We start from the raw sequence: 18647 nt of genomic DNA, 5'->3' as shown, positions 1-18647 counted from the left end.
AGTACTTAAGTCTTATTGTTAAGAGGTATCAGCAAACGAGATAATAACTGTTCGTTCAGGATATATTTGGGCTGAAATGGTAAGTGTGGATCTAAGGCCAAACTGCTAAGTCTCAAAAAAAATCACACCATGCTTTGCAAGCCATTTGCTTGCTTCAGGCCCTTGTTATCACTTTGGTAAAACTAGGTTATAATAGTACCCTACCTTGAAGAATTGGGGGTGCTGGTGAGTCAACATGAGGCCAAGCATGTAGAATATTGGCAGTGAATACTAAATGGTCGCAATTAACTAGCATTTCTGCTTCCCTGTAGCCTCTGCTCCACGCAGCCACCCAAGACAGGTCCTTGGGTCCCATTTTAGCAGAGTGGTTCTGCCGCTAGTCCAAGGTCACAAAGACCAGACGGCAAAGCACGACTAGAACCTCCAGGTTAGCATGAATCGGATGACTTTTCCTTTTCCACGTCCTCAAAAGGTTGCAGAGGGAAGAGCGTGGGAGACTCAGAGCGTCTCAATGACCAAGTGGGCAGGGGTGACAGGAGGGAAGAGAGGGCAAGTGTTCTCCTGACACGCGTGGTTCAGAAAGACGCCTGTAACATAAAGCGCGCCCTCCCACTCGAGGGCCAAGAGCACCCCACCTCCAGCCCCAGTAGGCAGCAGACATATGTGGGAGGCCGAAGATGAAAAGGAAGGCGTGGTTCGGGAGGCTAAGGGACTGGACCTTCCCCCAGAGCCAACCTTTTGCAGCTGGCGCTCGGCAGCACAGTCTCGCACGAAGCCCTGCCCTCTCTCCCAGCTCCTTCACAGGGCTGTTATATTTTAGGAATTAAAGCTGTGCTTGGTAAAAGCACCAACGCCATGCGCCTTAGCAGAAGAATGTGCCTTCGCTGGCCACCCACCCCACCTGCCGCTCATGCCCCATGTTCAAAGGCTTCCTGTCTCTCAGTGCCTACCCGTTTTTCCTCGGAGTTGCCTCTTAAGAGCTGACTAGCTCGGTTTCAGAGGCTAGCTGAGGACAAAGGAACCTCTGGCCTGTTTGTCCTGTTGAGTGTTTTGAAAAGAATGCTCTCAGAATAACCACCTCACTCTCCAGCTGGGCTGGAAGCTTTGGCCAAGCTGGCCCTTCATGTCCACTTGTGCATCAGCGGGGCTGGAACCAGAACAGGTTCTTGCTAGGAAGCTCACCCAGCACAGGCTCTAATGTGATTCCCTTTGAAAGCACACGGGTCCGGAGAAGCCCACAGGGACTTCACTCACAGTTCATTGGTTCACTGTTTAACACCGACAGCAACGTGCTGGCTTTTCCGCCCACAGGCAATGCCCGGGAGACTGCAGCAGCCAGAGGCCGGCATTGTCTGGTGGGGAAGCCATAGGGCTCTTATATTACAGAACAGAGCGTCTGCTTTCTGCTCTGGCTAGAACCTAAGGAAGATCCTAGGGAGGGGAGGAGAGGAAGGTGAACTCCTAAGGCCAGTGGCTTCCAGCACTTGCCCTCGGCCCCAACCCACCCCTACCTTCTATGAAGAAAGGTGAGGCCATCAAGAGTGTCCTCAACTCCACCCCCACATGACTTTATAATGCTCTGAACCTGATTTCATCTAAGTGGATAGGTGAGGAGAAGTGGAGGAGGGACCAGAGTAGGCAGAGTGGCCTCAGCACCCTCTGAGAAGTGGAGTGCAGTACAGTAACTGTCAGAGCCTGGCTGTGCTCCAGAGAGAACTGTGTTTAAATCTTACCTCCAGGTTTACTGTTTATCCACAAGTGTGTTGCTTACAAAGTATGGGTAAAGACACCCACCTTCTAGGATCAATATCATGATGAGCTAACATGAGGCCATAAAGTGACCTTCACCCATAGGTACCCACTAAATGCCTCTTCCCTTCCCGCTATAGTGCGGGAGTGGGGGCGGCGCCTCTGGGGCTTCTAGCTTATTGCGGTGGAGCTGAGAAAGCAAGCTGTGTATCCAGCTCAAATGGGATCTCGGAGATAAGCAAATGAAATGGAATAAACTTGAATCCACAAAGGCAAGCAGCATTTTCTGATCTTTGCTTTCCCTCGGAGGAACCTTCTGAAATAAGGAAGAATAGAAAGCCATTTTTTTTGCGACTTTGCATAATCTGATGGAGGGGGCATTCTGCGGGATGCTAAGCAGCCTCCAAGCTGATAAGCCTCCTCCAGCCCCCAGCCAAGCCCTGGAACATTCTGAGGCTCATCTCCAACCTCTGCCTATGAAAACTAGAAAATGTTCTTTCTGCCTAGGTGCCCCGAGATGCTGCCTAGGCTCCCTCAGATCCCCCTAGCTAAGCTCCCTCAAATCACTACAACCATCTACTTTGAGCATAGAAATAAGCTATCACAAATACTGCCGCATGAAGGTCATTCTTTCCGGAGGCCAAAGGGGCTCTTAATAAAGGTTCCTGGAGACACCACCCACAGGGGCTACATCCCTGGTGGGAGGGGTCTCTCCTCCCGCTGCAGAGGTAACCTGCTCTTCCAAGCCAGCCACTTTGACATGCATGCTTTGTCATGTGTGTTAAGCAGCCTAGAACTGTATCTCTCTCCCTCCCCGCTAACTGCCCGATGTGGCTGCCCGACCCTGGATCTGAGACTGAAAACCTCACCCATAGTGGCTTCACCTTGCTGGTTTGAGTAAAGACTTAAGGCAAATACTAGAGAGAACCAGTGAGAAAGGAACCACTGGGAATTAGGGGGGAATGGTTCTAGAGAACCCCTTTAACTGATGGTCTCGCGCCCCACCTTTTGACCACACAGGGAGGCAATAAAATATGTAGTTAGCTGTACTATTTGTCCTGGGTGGTTCCCTGAAAGAAGTGTCATATCGCTTTGGAGTAAGACGGGTCCAGAATCTTCTCCCAAGCAAAGGGTGGATACATCCTTCTCTCTGGTCTGGAAGCAGCCCCAGGAGACACTGAAAACTCTAGGGTCCCCAGGCAGCCAAACTCTGCCATTTAGAAGTCTCCAATCTAGCTGAGCAGAAATTTCCAGATTTCAATTGTGCTCACCCAGGCATGATGAATGGCCTCAGACAGCCTTGTGTTTGCTGCAGCTTCTTTGCCGGCGGTCAAGTCCTTATTTGACTCCACGGTCTATACCCACAAAAGCTCAAGGCCAAGTGTGGCTGCAGGTTGGGTGACCACCGACAGACCAACAAGCCATCAAACCCTCCATCAGGGTCCTCCCAACATAACAGGAAATAACGACACAGTCAAGTAGGACTTGACAATGGCAGGCAGGCTGGTGGATGATCCTTAAGAATTCTGGCCTTGAAGTCCCTGGACCTGAGTGAGCGTGGTGTTTGGGCAAACTCCTCCATTTCTCTGTCTTTGCTGTCCAGGAGTTCTAGGGTGTGTGTTGGGGTGAGGGGTGAGAGTAAGAATACAAAGAGCGGCCTCTGTGTCCCCAGAGCATGTCCCGATCCCTGTCTCCAAGAAAGGCAGAAGAAGTGGCGTCGGCCACTCCTTCCACAAACGGCTGCCCAGCGTGCATGGGTGTCCAAGGCTATTTATGAGACACTCAAAGCAGCTCTGAAAGGCAGACTGAAGAAGCAGCTTTCCCCCACCTGGGCATGGCTTGTCCAGACCAGTCTGCTCAATACTCAAGATGGACCAGGTCCCATTCTCAAACTCTCCCACACTCCCCAGGCTCCTCTGAGGGTGTAGTGCAAAAGCTGGTCCAACTTGCATCCTGGGACAAAAGACTTGTGTCCCATCTTTTGTGGGATTTCGGGGTTGCTTACTTGGAGGGGTCATCATTCTCATAGCTACCTTAGAAGAGATACGGAGGAAATCTACTCCACTCCATCCACCCCTATGATCGATTAGGTCACTGCATGGGTTTCTTCCAAGGTCCTGGAGGAAGGTTCTGAGTAGAATGGGCCAGAGGATGTAACCCAGCAGCTGGCTAACACCTTGTTTCATGGAACTCTAGCACCACAGAAGTGTTTGCAGCTGCGCAGAGTGGTGTGGGGGTGTGGGGACTATCCATACCTTATTTGCTCAGGAAGTCGTAGTTCTTCCGGAAGGCGGAGAGGCCAGGTTTATTTATGCTGGGCTTCTGTTCAGGGTTTGCTCTGAAACAAAGATTTGCTCCCAAAGAGAAGATCAAAAATCACCTCTCTCGGAGCTCAGAACCCTCTGAGTTCATCGTGGAGGATACTGGAGACAACCTTGCTCTGAGCCAGGAGACACCTTCTGGTCCATTCAGCCATATATCTGTGTACAGAATACCAGACTAGGTGACAGTAAATTTTTTTTTAAAGGAAAGAAAAAGCAGTTCCTCTTGTCCTTTGGAAGGCAGAATAGACACCCCTAAAGGCAGAAGAAAGGGCCAGCAATGCTGCTGAGGGTAGCCAGCCTGGTCCTTGGGCTTTATTATTTCGGGTTTTTTTTTTCCTATTTGTTTATTTGTATTTCCATCCCCCAATAAAAGATAACTTTCCCGGGGCAAGCATTTACACATTTGCACATTGCACACTATTTACCAGACATGTTAGACAAGGGGGGCGCTCACACTCTCAGAGGAGAAAGTACAGCGAGCGCTTCCAGCCTGGGGTCATTAATATTCTCTGAGGAGTTCTGGGAAGGTGCCACAGGGAGGAAAATTGCAAGGATAGCAGCTTTCCAGATACCTCTTTCAATCTCCAGGGGTTCGGGAGAGCAGCCCACAGGACATCCCTCAAGGATGCAACAGGAGCACCGGTGTGAAGCAAGGAAACACCTGGCCGCCCAGTGTGGGCTTCAGGCCTCCTGTGGGGGAGGAGGGGAACTGGGTGTTGACGAAGGAGCCCGGAGTGGCTCGGTGCAAAGAGGAGAGTATTCACCTTAGACCCCGCCAGCTCTAAAAGCAATTAAGTGAAGAGGCCCCTCGGCCTGAGGCAGAGTCTGGCATGGTTAAGGGGAGGTGAGGCAATGCCGGTTAAGCTGGAGCGGAGCCAAGCAAAGAAAAAGTAAATGTTCGGAGAAGGAGCTGCGAGCCGAGGGAAACAGCTGGAAGCTGCAATATTAGGCTGTTCCGCTTTAATACAGTTGCGGTGTCCCTGCCTCTACCAGCAATGGACCATCAGAAGGGACAGTGGGTGAGTCACATCCTCAGTGCCCCCTCGGAAGTCCAGAGCTTCCCAGCTCCTGCCAGAACCCCTGGGCTGCCTGGGTGGGGATGGTGGTGGTTTGCGTCTGGCTTGCCCGTAAAGAACGCCTCCGATCTGTGACCCATATCTGGGGCTTTTGGAACACTGACATGAGTCTCACTCTACATCCGTGCCTAGTCCTCCACAGCCAGGTACAGACACATGGCTATGGAGAAGGAGGAAAGGGAACACACTCCCCAATTCCACAGATTGCAGAATCCCCGAGGTTGGGTAGAGGGGTGACCGGAGACGCGGCTTCCCCAGGGTCCTTCCAGGGAACCAACCTTTCCTTCTGCTTCCTTCGCTCTAATAATGTGAATGAAGCTTGGGAGAGAAAGTGAGCGCGCGTGAGCGCGGGGAGGGAAGTGGGGGGAGGGGAAATCCCGGCCGGGGGAGTGCGAGCGCGGGGCCCGAGGCGGAGGGGCGGCGCCGAGAGAGCGCGGCGGGCGGTGGGTGGAGGCGCGGAGGGCGCGGGCCGTTCGCGGAGGGGGAGGGCGGGCCGAGAGGGAGGAGCCCCCAGCCGCCGCCGCCGCCGCCGCCGCCAGCCCGCCCGGCGGCCCGCGTAGCCCGCGCAGCCCTCACTCGCCGCCGCGCCTCGGAGTTTGAGCCCCGCGCAACCCGAGCGCAGGCACGCCCGGGGCGCGGGGTCGTAGCGCGCAGCGCGGCGCCGCCCCCCGGCCCTCGGCCCCCCAGCCCCTGGCGCCCCCGGAGCTGCGCGCCGAGGGTGGAGGGCGGGCGGGCGCGGCGGGCCGGGCCGGCGGGCGGCGGACTATGAGGCGCCCACCATGGTGCGATGCGACCGCGGGCTGCAGATGCTGCTGACCACGGCCGGAGCCTTTGCTGCCTTCTCGCTCATGGCCATCGCCATCGGCACCGACTACTGGCTGTACTCCAGCGCGCACATCTGCAACGGCACCAACCTGACTATGGACGATGGACCCCCGCCCCGACGCGCCCGCGGCGACCTCACCCACTCGGGATTGTGGCGGGTGTGTTGCATCGAAGGTACGACCCCTGCCCCCAGCGCACGCACATACACGCACACATGCACACGCACACACTGCCCTGGGGAGCGGGCCGGGGGAGGGGTGGGCGCGGCGCTGGCTCCACGCGAGACACAAAGAACCTGAAGCCGGGAGGGTGGGTCCCCTCCCCGAGCGGACATGGGTGCAGTAGCCTCGGGTCCCTCCAGGCTGGGGACCTTCCCCAACACACTGATCCGACAAACTCTCCGATCGCACGCGCACACCCCCTCGCGCACAGACACAATGAAACACACAGAAACTCACGCACACGCGCGCAACCCGAGAGCGGAGCGATCCCCAGGGGCCTCGCCGGCGCCCCTGGGGGAGGTGGAGGCTGGCGTGGGGGCGGGAGGAGTCTAGGGTTGTGGGGGAGCGGACGCGGGAGGAGGGGGAGGGGTTGCTTGGCAACCGGTGTCTGTGCGATTGCTATGGGAACTGGCCATCCTGGGGCGGGGCCGGTCGGGGGCGGGGAGCACCGGGGCATCTAGGTGCTCACACCAAGCCCCCAACTGAGGGAGTGAGGATGGGATACAAGTTGGGCCCCCCGAGCGGGTCTGGGGGAGCCAGGTAGCTCCAGCCGGACGCCCTTCTCACATTCCAAGAGGCCACAGACTCACTCCTCCATGCGCGATGGGGGACAAGAGGGAAACCACACCGCGTCTCCTATAACTGAAGCAGCGTGCCCTGGATCACAGCCCCTCAGCAGGAAAGCTGCAAGAGACCTCTTTAGGAACCACACTGGGGAGTGGGGCCTTCCGTGGACCGATAGTGGGCTGGGAGGGGCGTGGTCGCTCTGTCAGGGCAGGGCGGGGCTCTGCGACCCCCTCGCATTCAGAGGCCTGAGAGGTGTGCTGAGGTTGAAATGAATCTAGAGGTCGCGATCGGGTTCCCAGGACTGTGGGAACAGCTTCCAGGAGCGCGGACCAGATGCCTCCGACGCCCGAAATGCACTCGACTTCTTAGCCCTCCTGGCGCCCTCATACCCAACTGTGAAACTCGAACTAACAGGTGTCTACAGAGGGGCGGTCTGGTTCTGCCAGGTTGTTGTCTGAACCACTGCTTGGTCTTGGCTCTGAGACTGAGTACGGAACAGGAGTTGGCAATCATTGCTTTAATTTTTCAAAAAAAAAAAATCCTTGGATAGTGTTTCCTCTTTCTTTCCCGTCACCTTTTGTCTTGTGTTCACTCCGCCCCTGGGTGCTTGAGGAAATTCTTCCATCCTCCGGCTGCAGCTACGACCCCTTCCGCTAAGTGCGGTGGGATGTGAGGGGAGGTTGGGGACCCGCTCTTAGAAAAAGGACCCTTCCTGGCTGCAGTTGGAGCCATCTGAAAGGAGGCTTTGTGAGGTCGTGTCTGCTCCGTGACGCCCCCGCTGTCCCTGCCAGACCCCGGACTCCTATCCACCTTTGTCCCCCAACACCGACTCCAGATCAGGGCTGCTTCTGCACTTTGGAGCTTCATGCCAGGGCTCTGAGCAGTCTGTCGATGACAGAAGTGTGAGGTTAATAGTTAAGAGGGAAAACACGCCTGCCTCACAGAGGAGCCAGTGGGCCCGCGATGACACCCCCCCCCCCTTTTCTTCCGAAAACCATCATTTTGGGTATGCAGATGCTCAGATTATGAACACCTACTCCTCTACTGGAGAATGTACCCATGTCACTACCTGCCACAGCACCGGAGTTAGACAGACAGCAATGGCTGCGGGCAGTGTTCTACCTCCCAGGCTCCCTGGCTTGCCAAGTGTGGCATAGGGAATCAGGCCACTGTCGCCCCCACCCCCGAGAAGCCTATGGAGCTGGGACCTTCCTCTTTCCCAAGGGAAACTTGAACGCTGTCAAGCCTGGCCTGCACGGTGACTCCAGTGCTTCTGTATTAATTCCTCATCCTAATTAGGATTGATGCTGCACTTAGCGTCTTGCCAGCTGCCTCGAGCCGTTTGAACTCACTGTTCATCAAGAGAGCCCGGAGCTGATCAGGGCAGCTGGCTTGCCTGGCAGAGAGAGCCATCTGGGGGACTTCATGGGAAGAACTGGGCTGCCTCTGTTAGTCCCCAAAGCTCAGGGGTTTCTGAGGGACAGGCAGGCTGTGTCTACCCCCTTCCCCCCCCTTCCAGGGCCAGAACAGCCTCCCGAGACCCAGCGCCATCCAGAGTTAGTTCAGGATTCCTCGTCCAATGCTCAAATCCATAACTGGGCGGGAACTGCCGGCTTATCTCATAAGAACACAGCATGGAAGCTGACAGCTCCCAGAGCTATTGATGCCTCCTGTGATGCCAGCCAGCGCGTGGCCAGGGCCTGAGACCAAGACAGTGCAGCTCACCTTGGGCCACTCCCTAGGGACACTGAGAGGTATTTCGGGGGTTGCTGCTTCTGTGTTAGTTCGTGTGGGTAAAATACACTATTTCTTCCTGTTTTCTAGCAACAGTCCCCCCCTACAAGCATGACATCTGCAACACACACACACACACACACACACAAGCATGACATCTGCAACACACACACACACACAAGCATGACATCTGCAACACANAGGATTCCTCGTCCAATGCTCAAATCCATAACTGGGCGGGAACTGCCGGCTTATCTCATAAGAACACAGCATGGAAGCTGACAGCTCCCAGAGCTATTGATGCCTCCTGTGATGCCAGCCAGCGCGTGGCCAGGGCCTGAGACCAAGACAGTGCAGCTCACCTTGGGCCACTCCCTAGGGACACTGAGAGGTATTTCGGGGGTTGCTGCTTCTGTGTTAGTTCGTGTGGGTAAAATACACTATTTCTTCCTGTTTTCTAGCAACAGTCCCCCCCCACAAGCATGACATCTGCAACACACACACACACACACACACACAAGCATGACATCTGCAACACACACACACACACAAGCATGACATCTGCAACACACACACACACAAGCATGACATCTGTAACACACACAAGCATGACATCTGCAACACACACACACACAAGCATGACATCTGCAACACACACACACACAAGCATGACATCTGCAACACACACACAAGCATGACATCTGTAACACACACAAGCATGACATCTGTAACACACACAAGCATGACATCTGTAACACACACACACACACGCACACACAAGCATGACATCTGCAACACACACACACGCACACACACACACAAGCATGACATCTGCAACACACACACACACACACGCACACACAAGCATGACATCTAAATTAAGAGGTGGAGGAGATGAAGAGAGACGAAACCTTTGGGCAGAAATGGGCTACTGCCGCGGGCAGCGAATACCCATAGCTGAGTGCAGCTTCGGGAAGGTGGTGGGTTTGCTGGCACCTAGCTCACTAACAGCCCATTCCATTCCCTGTGTGTTTCCTATGCGTGTTAGCCCTGGAGAGCTCAGCCCTCTGTGCTGAAGCCACAGAGACCGCTGAGAGGGACAACCCTGCCATGTCCAGCTTCAGCAGAGCTGACCTTGCCCCATCCCCTCACCCACCCATCAAATAGCATCTCCTCCACCCACCTGACTTTCCACTGGACAAATGTCAGAAGACACGGGGCACAGTACCCCCCCAGTAGGCTCACGCAGCTTTGTGAGGTACTGCCTTCACCCACACGTGCCGTGCCGTGCCGTGCCGGCAAGAAGGAGCCGTTCTGGGACTTGCCCAGGGGCACCCAGGCAGGAGGCAGTGAGGCTAGATTTGAGCCTCTATCGCTACGAAGCTCTTCCCGCCCTGTCACCCTGCCCTTTCCCCCAGCAGCTTCTGGTTGCCATTAAAAATAGAACCAAGTATTTGGCTACTCAGTGGAGCCCAGCTCTAAGGTTGGGTGGCTGGCAGGAAGGCCTTTGGAAGCGAGAATGTACAGCCAGTGCATTAATTGCATAACACACTCCTCTCTCTCTCTCTCTCTCCCTCCCTCCCTCCCTCCCCCTCCCTCCCTCCCTCCCTCCCTCCCTCCCTCCCTCCCTCCCTCCCTCCTTCCATTGTGTTCTGTACTAGCTTGTCCCACCAGATGCTCTTCTACCCTCCCCACTGTGCATCTCTCTGTCTATCTCTGAAGCCAGGGACAGAGGAAAGGGGAAACAGTCAGTTCTGTCCCAGGCATCAGCAACAAATCCTTGTTGAATCCCTTGTCATGTTGGGATGTGGAAGGTGGAGATCACTTCCTGCTCAAAGACAGAGCACTCTTTGGATGTGGAGGGAGAAGACCCTGGGTCCAGAAGCGCAAGCCTAGAGCCGTCTACCAAGGCGCCACGCCCATCAGGAACCCCAAAGCACACACAGGCTGCTGAGGCCCAGACCCCTGAGAGACGCAGTGTTAGCATCGGAACCAAGTGGAGCCTGAACAGCACACTTCCCTCCCGTGCTCCCCCTCCACCACATCACCCGTAGATGAAGCCGCCTCCAGCACACTCACGACTCTGTCAGAAGCTTAACAAGACAGTCTTGACACTGGGGGTGTGGCTCTTATGCCTCCTTTGTGCAAGCTCAGTGCTGGGCACTAGAAGGAGAAAGTGTAGAGAAGGTTCTAGAACCTTAAGACAGGCAACTCCTTTGCCCTGGTCACATCCACCTCCATCAGCTGGCCAGAATCTTTCATACTAGTGTCCCCAGGCTTTATTCCCACAATGGCACACAGATTTAAAAAATGTATTTCTTAGCACTGTGCCTTGTGTGAGAGAAGGGAGGGGCTAGCTAGGGTGCCTGCTCCAGGGGCTCCTAAGCCCTGTCCACCTGTCCACAGGTGGGAGGGGTGTGTACTCTTCATATATCTTGATTTCTTTCATGGTAGGTGAGCTGGGAAGTGGGTCTTCCTACCACACTTTGGGATGGGGACCAGGCCACTCAGAGCCTGCGCCCAAACGGTAGCTTTGCCACGGCAGCTGCAAGGCCCTGCACTGCGCCGGGACACATCGCCTTTTGTGTTTGTTTTTCTTTAACTTGTCCTAACCACAGACAACGCATCCAGTCTGGCTGTGGTGGGTGGTAGTGGCCGCAGCAGGCTCTCCATCACTACCACTTTGAGGTGCCACCTTCTGGTCGCTGGCCCCTTGGAGTTAATAGCCGTCATTACTTACCGGAGATGTTCATAGGTGCGAGTAATTGCCAACACCAACAATACTTTCAGGTAAATATTAATTCTCCTGACTTTTCGAGGTGGAGAAGTTGAGGTTCAAGGTGGGTGGAGTTCCTGCGTCAGGGCTGCCTTTCCCAACCCACATCAGCTTCAATGTAGGCCATCCTTTTTCCAGCAGTTATAGGATCTTGTATGCCAACCACTCGGGCTTGGGAAAGGGCAGTTGAGGGGCTGTTTTACCATATCTGCTCACCTAAGAGACTGGCTGAAAATATCAGAGGCAGGGCCGTTTAAACCATAGGCATTTCCTTCCCGTGGTTCTGGAGCCCAGGAAGACCAAGATAGAGAGGCTGGCTCCTGGGCTTCCGGTGGGATGCTCTTCCGGGCCTGTTGATGGCTGCTTGCCCTAGAGTGTTCACGTAACAGAAGGAGGAAGCTGTCTGTGCAATCCCTTCTAAGAGAATCCTCCGCTATGGTCTCATCTAAATATGCCCCCAGCCCCATCTGCATGTCCTATTGTTCACATTGAAGATTAGGGGACCACCATAGGAACTTGGGGGACACTCAGCAGCTAGTCCATGTCAACAGTGCTTTTCTTTCCTGCCCCCACTCAGCAGCTGGCACTCACTCCCCAGTCCTTTGGGGGTCCCCCTCTCATATCTACTTGCTCGTAACGCCAGATGGTCTCAGTCTTTTGTGTTTCTCTCTGTCCTCATCTTACCTCTCTCTGTCTCACACTAGGGTCTCATGTAGCTCAGGCTGGCCTTGAACTCAGCACACTGAGATGACTTTGAACTCCTTCTTGTCTTGCCTCTACTTCCTGGTGCCAGGGTTGCAGACAAGCGTGCATCACCACACCCAGTTTATGCAAGTGTTGGGGATCAAACCCAGGACTTTCTGCATGCTCAACAAACACTCACACAACTGAGCTGCAGCCCAAGCCCCCTCCTTTCTCTCTTCTCCTTTTCATTGGAGCCAGCTGACTTAGTAAGGAAAAGCCAGACAGCTTGATGGATCCCGGTCTGAGGGCTGCTCTCAGGGTCCCACCACAGACCTGGCTCTGGAGAAGCTGTGTGTCCCTTTTAGGTAGGCTCAGCAGTACAACCCACAGGTTTACAATCCATCTCTTGTTTCTGTCTCCCGGGTAGCTCAGATTCTGAGGACCTCCAGGAAGCAAGCGGTCACAGAAAGGCAGACTGGGGAAGGGACCTCTGGTCCTAGGACCAGGGTCTCAGAAACGTGGAAGGCAGAGACCAACACAGCCAAGCTGGAGTTACTCGGTGTGGAAAGGACAGACTGCTTGGCCTCTGTCTCCTGATCTGACACTTGCAATTTAGCTGATCTGGAACCTTCTCACCTCCCAGAATCAGGCTTAGCTTGCAGGTTGGGTGAAGCTCTGAGCGCTTCTGTTAGAGACAGGCGCTTTATGCTCCTTCTGAATACCTCAGCTGTGCTGTATTGTCACCTGTCTGCGATAATAGCTGCCTGCCTGTCAGCACACTTCATTCATTCGTTCGTTCGTTCATTCATTCATTCTTTTGGCACAAGCGCACTAAACACCCGGCGTCCTCAGACCTGGGGGGCCCTAGATCCTTGACATGAGCAGGATACACATTCTGACGGACCAACTGCCAGCTCTCTGCTAATTTCTTCTCTGATGGAGTCAGAAAAGGAATGTCCTGGGGGAGGCTGCAACCCAGTCCTAGTCACAGCTGAACCAAACCTGACGTGAATGAAGGCAGATTAGCAAGGTGGGCCGAGGGCAGTCCAGATAGGGTGGCCCAGGGAGGCTCAAGACCAGTATTAGGGGTCCCTCCTTTCTTTGCTGGGGATTGCTGCTGCTAGTCAGACTGGTTTTAAGTATCTGATTTTTTTTTTAAGTTATTTTTTTTTTCTGAGACGAGGTCCTATGTAGCTGAGGCCAAGGTCAGAATTCTGTATGTAGTCAAGGTTGACCTCGAACCCTGAGCCTCCTGCTCCTGCCTCTCAGGTGCTGGGATTACAGGTATGCACCACCACAGACATACTTGGCTGAGACAATTTGTGTTTTTAGATCCTCTGGCTTTATGTGGAGGAGGGGGACTCCAGAAGACTAGGAGGCCCACAGGAGGCCCAGCTGGACCCTGTGGTGGGTGACCACACTAGGGTCCTAGAGTCCTGGGGCCAAACGGCAGCTGCAGAGATAGGAGGTATGAAGGGGAGGATGGATGGGTAGGGAGGAGAGAATGAGAGAAGCCGAGGCTGCTGGTCAGAACTGATGCTGTATAGCCGGCTGGGTGACGGTGCCATGTCCAGAAGGGGATGACTGGAGAAGGAAGAAGAAGTTGTAGGAAATCAGATCCAGGGCTCACTCGGGTTTTGGACATCATGAACCTCCATGTTCATAATAGGCAGTAGTGCTAGAAGGTTCCATGGAGCCTCACAGGAGCCTGTGATAGCTAACCTGGCCCAAGGTTCATTGCCACTGGCAGCTCACTAGTAGGTAGGGTTTCTGAACCTCAGCATTCTGTCACTGCCCTGTGCTGTAGGGTCTTTGACTGTATCCCCGCCTTGAGCCGCTAGAAGCCAGGAACACAGCTCCTCCTGTTTGTGACCACTCCATGTGTCTTCAGATGTCACCATGTCCCACTGGCCCATTGGTCTAGCGGAAGCATCCTTTAGTCTGGGGTGAAGGCAGGCAGGCCTGATTCCAGACAGATGCTCTACTCTGTTCTCTAACCTCCAGAGACACACAGGGAACTCAAGCAAGGGGTGGGCAGGTCTATTAATGGGGTGACCTGGCATCTGCTTTAAGTGCCCAAACTCCTTCCTTTATTAATAGCAAGGCTCGTCTGTCTGTGCCACCCCAGCACGAGGCCGCAGCCGGCCTGCGAACTGCTGACGAAGCTCGGTCCTCACACACACCGCAGGCGAAGGGAACTCAGGACCAGCAAAGCAGAGTGGCTTGCCCAAGGTCATAAGGCAGCGATGAGGATCACTAAGAGCTGAGCTCCAGTGAGTGCAGAGGTCACCACCCCGTTAGGATCTGTCCCCAGCACAGCTTCCACTGGGGCAACAAACAGCCACCATAGCTTAAGCATCAGGGTAGCAGCCATAAACGCAGAGCCACAGGGACATGCACCGCTGCAGGGCTCCATATCTCAGTGTGGCATTTCTGCCATGGTGGCCCCTGTCCTCCACCGCAGCCTCATTCTTGGTATGTGTGCAGGAGTCACTCTTGGGACACCTTCTAAAAGGAACACATTGGTTCCATTCTCCCAGGAAGACAGCCCCCCCCAAATCCTCACCCTTAATTGTTTTTTTTTTCTTGTGGTACCCCACACTTACTGGCAACTGCTTTACCACTGAGTTATGTCTTTACCATAGCGATCTTTTTGTTTGTTTGTTTATATTTTTTGAAACCGGGTCTCACTGAAATGGTATAGTAGGGAAGGGCATGGGAAAGCAGCCAGCATACACTTTCAGAGTAGGGGTTCCCAGATAGAGCACTTGTAGGAACTGCTTGGTAGATCTGTCCCAGGCCCTTCCCTGCATGAGGCCCCAGGGATAAGCCCTGCAGTCTAACTAGGCAGATGAGGGAGTTAGGTGACAGCGTCCAGCATACACAGCGGACCCTCCCCGTGCAGCTCAAGGGTTCAAGGGTCTGTGCGATGCATAGACAGTGCTGTCCCCCCCCCAGATTCTCTCTCTCTCGCTCTCTCTCTCTCTCTCTCTCTCTCTCTCTCTCTCCCTCCCTCCCTCCCTCCCTCCCTCCCTCCCTCCCTCTCTCCTGGTTTCCAGACACAGCAGAGTGGACTCTCAGCCATACCCAGTGTTGCTAAGTACCTGGGACCAAGATGGGTGCAAGGACTCCACCAGTCAGCCCTTCCTTGGGATTTTCAGACATTCACCTGGTTGCCCCCAGACACTGGTGGCCTCTTAGGTGTATGAGTTCGGATCTGAACTGCAGCCACAACACCTCCAACCCCCAATCTCTCAGGCAGGGCATACGGATGGATGTAAAGGTACCTGCAAACTAAAGCCGTGGTCCCCGTGCTAACCCAAGATTTTATTTGTTTGTTGTTTTGGGGTTTTATTTTCGGATATTTGAAACAAGATCTCATGTAGTCCAGGCTGAACTCACCTTGTAGCCAAGGCTGACTTTGCACTCCTGATCCTCCTGCCTCTGCCTCCCAAGTGCCAGGATTACAGATGTGGACCATCACGCTCATCTTGCTTTTGTTTTCCTTTTGACAATGCCGAGGTTTGAACTCAGGGCCCCACACATGCTAGGCAAGCACTCTGCCTCTGAGCTACAATCCCCAGCCTGTTTTGGTTCCATCAGATGGTCTCACTGCATAGCCCAGGCGCTCTTGCGGCCTCCCTCCTCAGCCTCCCAGGTGCTGGGATTATGCCACCATACCTGCTGCCTGTGCCGTTCGCTCCTGCTACCCTCTCCATTGCTGCCTCATCTCAGCGAAAGAACCAAAGGGTCTTGGAGAAGTTAGCTAGATTCGGGAAATAACCAGGCTAGCTAAAAGATAAAACAATTATATTTCTATTTATTATAAGGAGAAAACTCACAAAAGAGGGACAAAAAGTCCAAGCTCAGCTGTGCTGCAAGGGAACCACATAGAGAGAGCGCACCCAGGCTGTGTGCTGCCATTTAAATCTGGGTCCCAGAAAGCCACACCCTACCTTGGTCCCAGGTCTTAAAGATAATTGGTTGGCAAAGATTCCCGATCACCTCCCCCTTTTGTCTAAATAAGAGCGATCCAAACCCAATACTAAACTATATACAATAGGAACAGATAACAAGTATAAAATTACAACCAACATAAACAGTATTAAGTAAGGAACACATGGTAAATGTTTTAATAGACATTCTATTCCAAAGAGTCTAAGTCTTGGATCAGAAATAGGCTTGGCTGAATCATAAGAGGATGGTAACTATGACTATCTAATCTTCAACCCCATCGAAGGCCTGAGAAGGGAGACAGTATTTCTTGAGCAGGCAGGAAGTACAACCAAGCAGTTCCCAAAGCGAGCAGTATAAGACGGAGACAATTGGCTACCTGAGCAATCACCCAAAGTCTCATTTGCAATGTTGAAGCAACCAACTTTGGCTAAGGCCTAGCATAACTGACCATTTTTCAGAGGCAGGAAATTTTCCAGAACCATCTTAACATGTCTTGGCAAGGTTTGGCAGTCCTATTCCTTGTGTCTTTCTTACTCAGTCCAGATACCATGTACTTTGTCAGTGGTTGAAGCATGGGCAGTTCCTTGCCCAAAGGCCAATCGTGCCAAGAAGAAAACAAACTCAGATTGGAGTGTCTTCGGTGCTCAACATTCTCTCGGGAGTAGATTGGTGCTGTCAGGAGCAATCATGTCTCATGTCAACAGAACCCTAAGTTATTTAAATACCACGTTCTACAGATCCTTGAAGTGGTTGAAGATTACCTGTCTAGGTAGAATACAATCTCTATGTATCTAAAGAACCTAATTAATCTGACTATATGTATAACAAACATGAACAACTATTGACATATAATATTTAATACCTGTATAACTTAAAGACTAAGGCTTCTTGTCAGAATATTAAATAATCTGTAAACAAATATGCAGCAAATGAGGACAATGACCTCAAAATGTAAACAATGTATAAGTATCTTGATCAGAGGTATATATTTAATGCAATATGAAAATGTTTCCTAAAAGTTGTATCAATATACAAAATGCCCTAAAGAGAGGTAGAAACATGCCTGTATACAATCTAACGGAACAACTTTGCATAGGTATACAAATATTGTAAACAGAAATAACAAATATAATTTTAACTTGTCTCAATATACAAAAAACTATACCAATGTAAGTTATTTATAAATAATAGCTAACAAGTATTCACTCTATTACCCACTATTATTATTAGTGTGAATATATGTTACCTCAATTCGGGAAATAACCAGGCTAGCTAAAAGATAAAACAATTATATTTTTATTTATTATAAGGGCAAAACTCACGAAAGAGGAACGAGAAGTCCAAGCTCAGCTGTGCTGCGAGGGAACCACACAGAGAGGGCGCACCTGGGCTGTGTGCTGCCATTTTAATCCAGGTCCCAGAAAGCCACACCCTATCTTGGTCCCACCTCTTAAAGATAATTGGTTGGCAAAGATTCCACATCAGGGCCTGAGACGTTTCTTAACCCAGAAGAGTTCCACATCAAGCCTAGGAGGGAAATGAATGAGTAAAAAAGGCCAGTCTGCCTGCCTTTCCTGCCCCCAGCCTTTTACTTCCTGGCTGCCAGGGACAGAAGCAAGACCTGAATGCTCATCACAGTTAACTCTTTCTCCCCACATCCGTCCATAGAGAAGCAGCAATAGCACGGAAGTCACAGAGATCTGGGTTCAAATCTAAGCTTTACCACTTGTCAGCTGTGTGTCTCCAGACAAATGACCTAGTCCCTCTGAACACCAGTTCTTTCCGCATAAAACAAGGTATTGTGAGATCAGCGCCTAGGATTGTTTTAATGTCATTCTACAAAACATGTAAAGAGCCCCTCCCTGCGCCTGGCACCTTGTCGACATTCGGAGCATGGCATCACTTTTTTTTTTTCCATTTCTGTCATTCCTGTGGTTTGGAAGTTGTCGTAATAGAAATAGCTCTCCTAGATGTTGCCGCTGGCCTGAGCAGATGACCTGGGCAGCTTCCATGCCTCCAGGGTCTGGGGATGGAGGAAGCTCATCGATGCTAACGATGCTTGGTCATCACTCTGGGAGACAGAGCTCCACCTGGCTGTCCAGAGCCCCAAAATTGATAGCTGAGGTAGAAGCTGAGTGGTCACTGATATCCAACAACAAAAAGGCAACATCTGGGGTAAAGCTAAGGATGGTCCAATGCATTCATCCTCCTGCTGGGGTAAAGCTAAGGATGGTCCAGTGCATCTTTCTTCCCTCTGGGATAAAGCTAAGGATGGTCCAATGCATCCTTCCTCCTGGTGGGGTAAAGCTAAGGATGGTCCAATGCATCCTTCCTCCCTCTGGGATAAAGCTAAGGATGGTCCAATGCATCCTTCCTCCCTCTGGGATAAAGCTAAGGATGGTCCAATGCATCCTTCCTCCTGGTGGGGTAAAGCTAAGGATGGTCCAACGCATCCTTCCTCCCTCTGGGATAAAGCTAAGGATGGTCCAATGCATCCTTCCTCCCTCTGGGATAAAGCTAAGGATGGTCCATTGCTTCCCTCCTCCTGCTGGGATCAAGCTAAAGATGGTCCAATGCATCCTTCCTTCCTTCTGCCTGGAGCCAAACTCTGCTCAGACCTCAAAGCTATAGCTGTGATTCCTAGTGTCAGGGATGGGGACAGATAAAGGATGGCACGGTCCCGGGATGTGGAGACCATCGCAGAGGGTCAGCAGAGTGTGTACTGGACACTCTT

General features: G+C 52.7%; 1 protein-coding gene across 1 annotated transcript in view; it reads left to right on the top strand.

Moving 5' to 3' along the window:
* The first annotated feature begins 5693 nt into the window (after positions 1 to 5693).
* Positions 5694 to 18647, top strand: part of Cacng4 (calcium voltage-gated channel auxiliary subunit gamma 4) — a 59617-nt gene continuing 46663 nt past the window's right edge. The window contains exon 1 of the mRNA XM_050164323.1: positions 5694 to 6148. Within this exon, the coding sequence (XP_050020280.1) occupies positions 5929 to 6148 (220 nt within the window). The 5' untranslated portion in view covers positions 5694 to 5928. The remainder of the gene's footprint in view (positions 6149 to 18647) is intronic.

The sequence above is a fragment of the Alexandromys fortis genome, unplaced genomic scaffold (assembly GCF_014885135.2).
Source record: "Alexandromys fortis isolate MF-2015 unplaced genomic scaffold, M_Fortis_MF-2015_v1.1 scaffold_156, whole genome shotgun sequence".
Lineage (NCBI taxonomy): Eukaryota > Metazoa > Chordata > Mammalia > Rodentia > Cricetidae > Alexandromys > Alexandromys fortis.
This window is presented reverse-complemented; position numbering and strand designations above follow the sequence as displayed.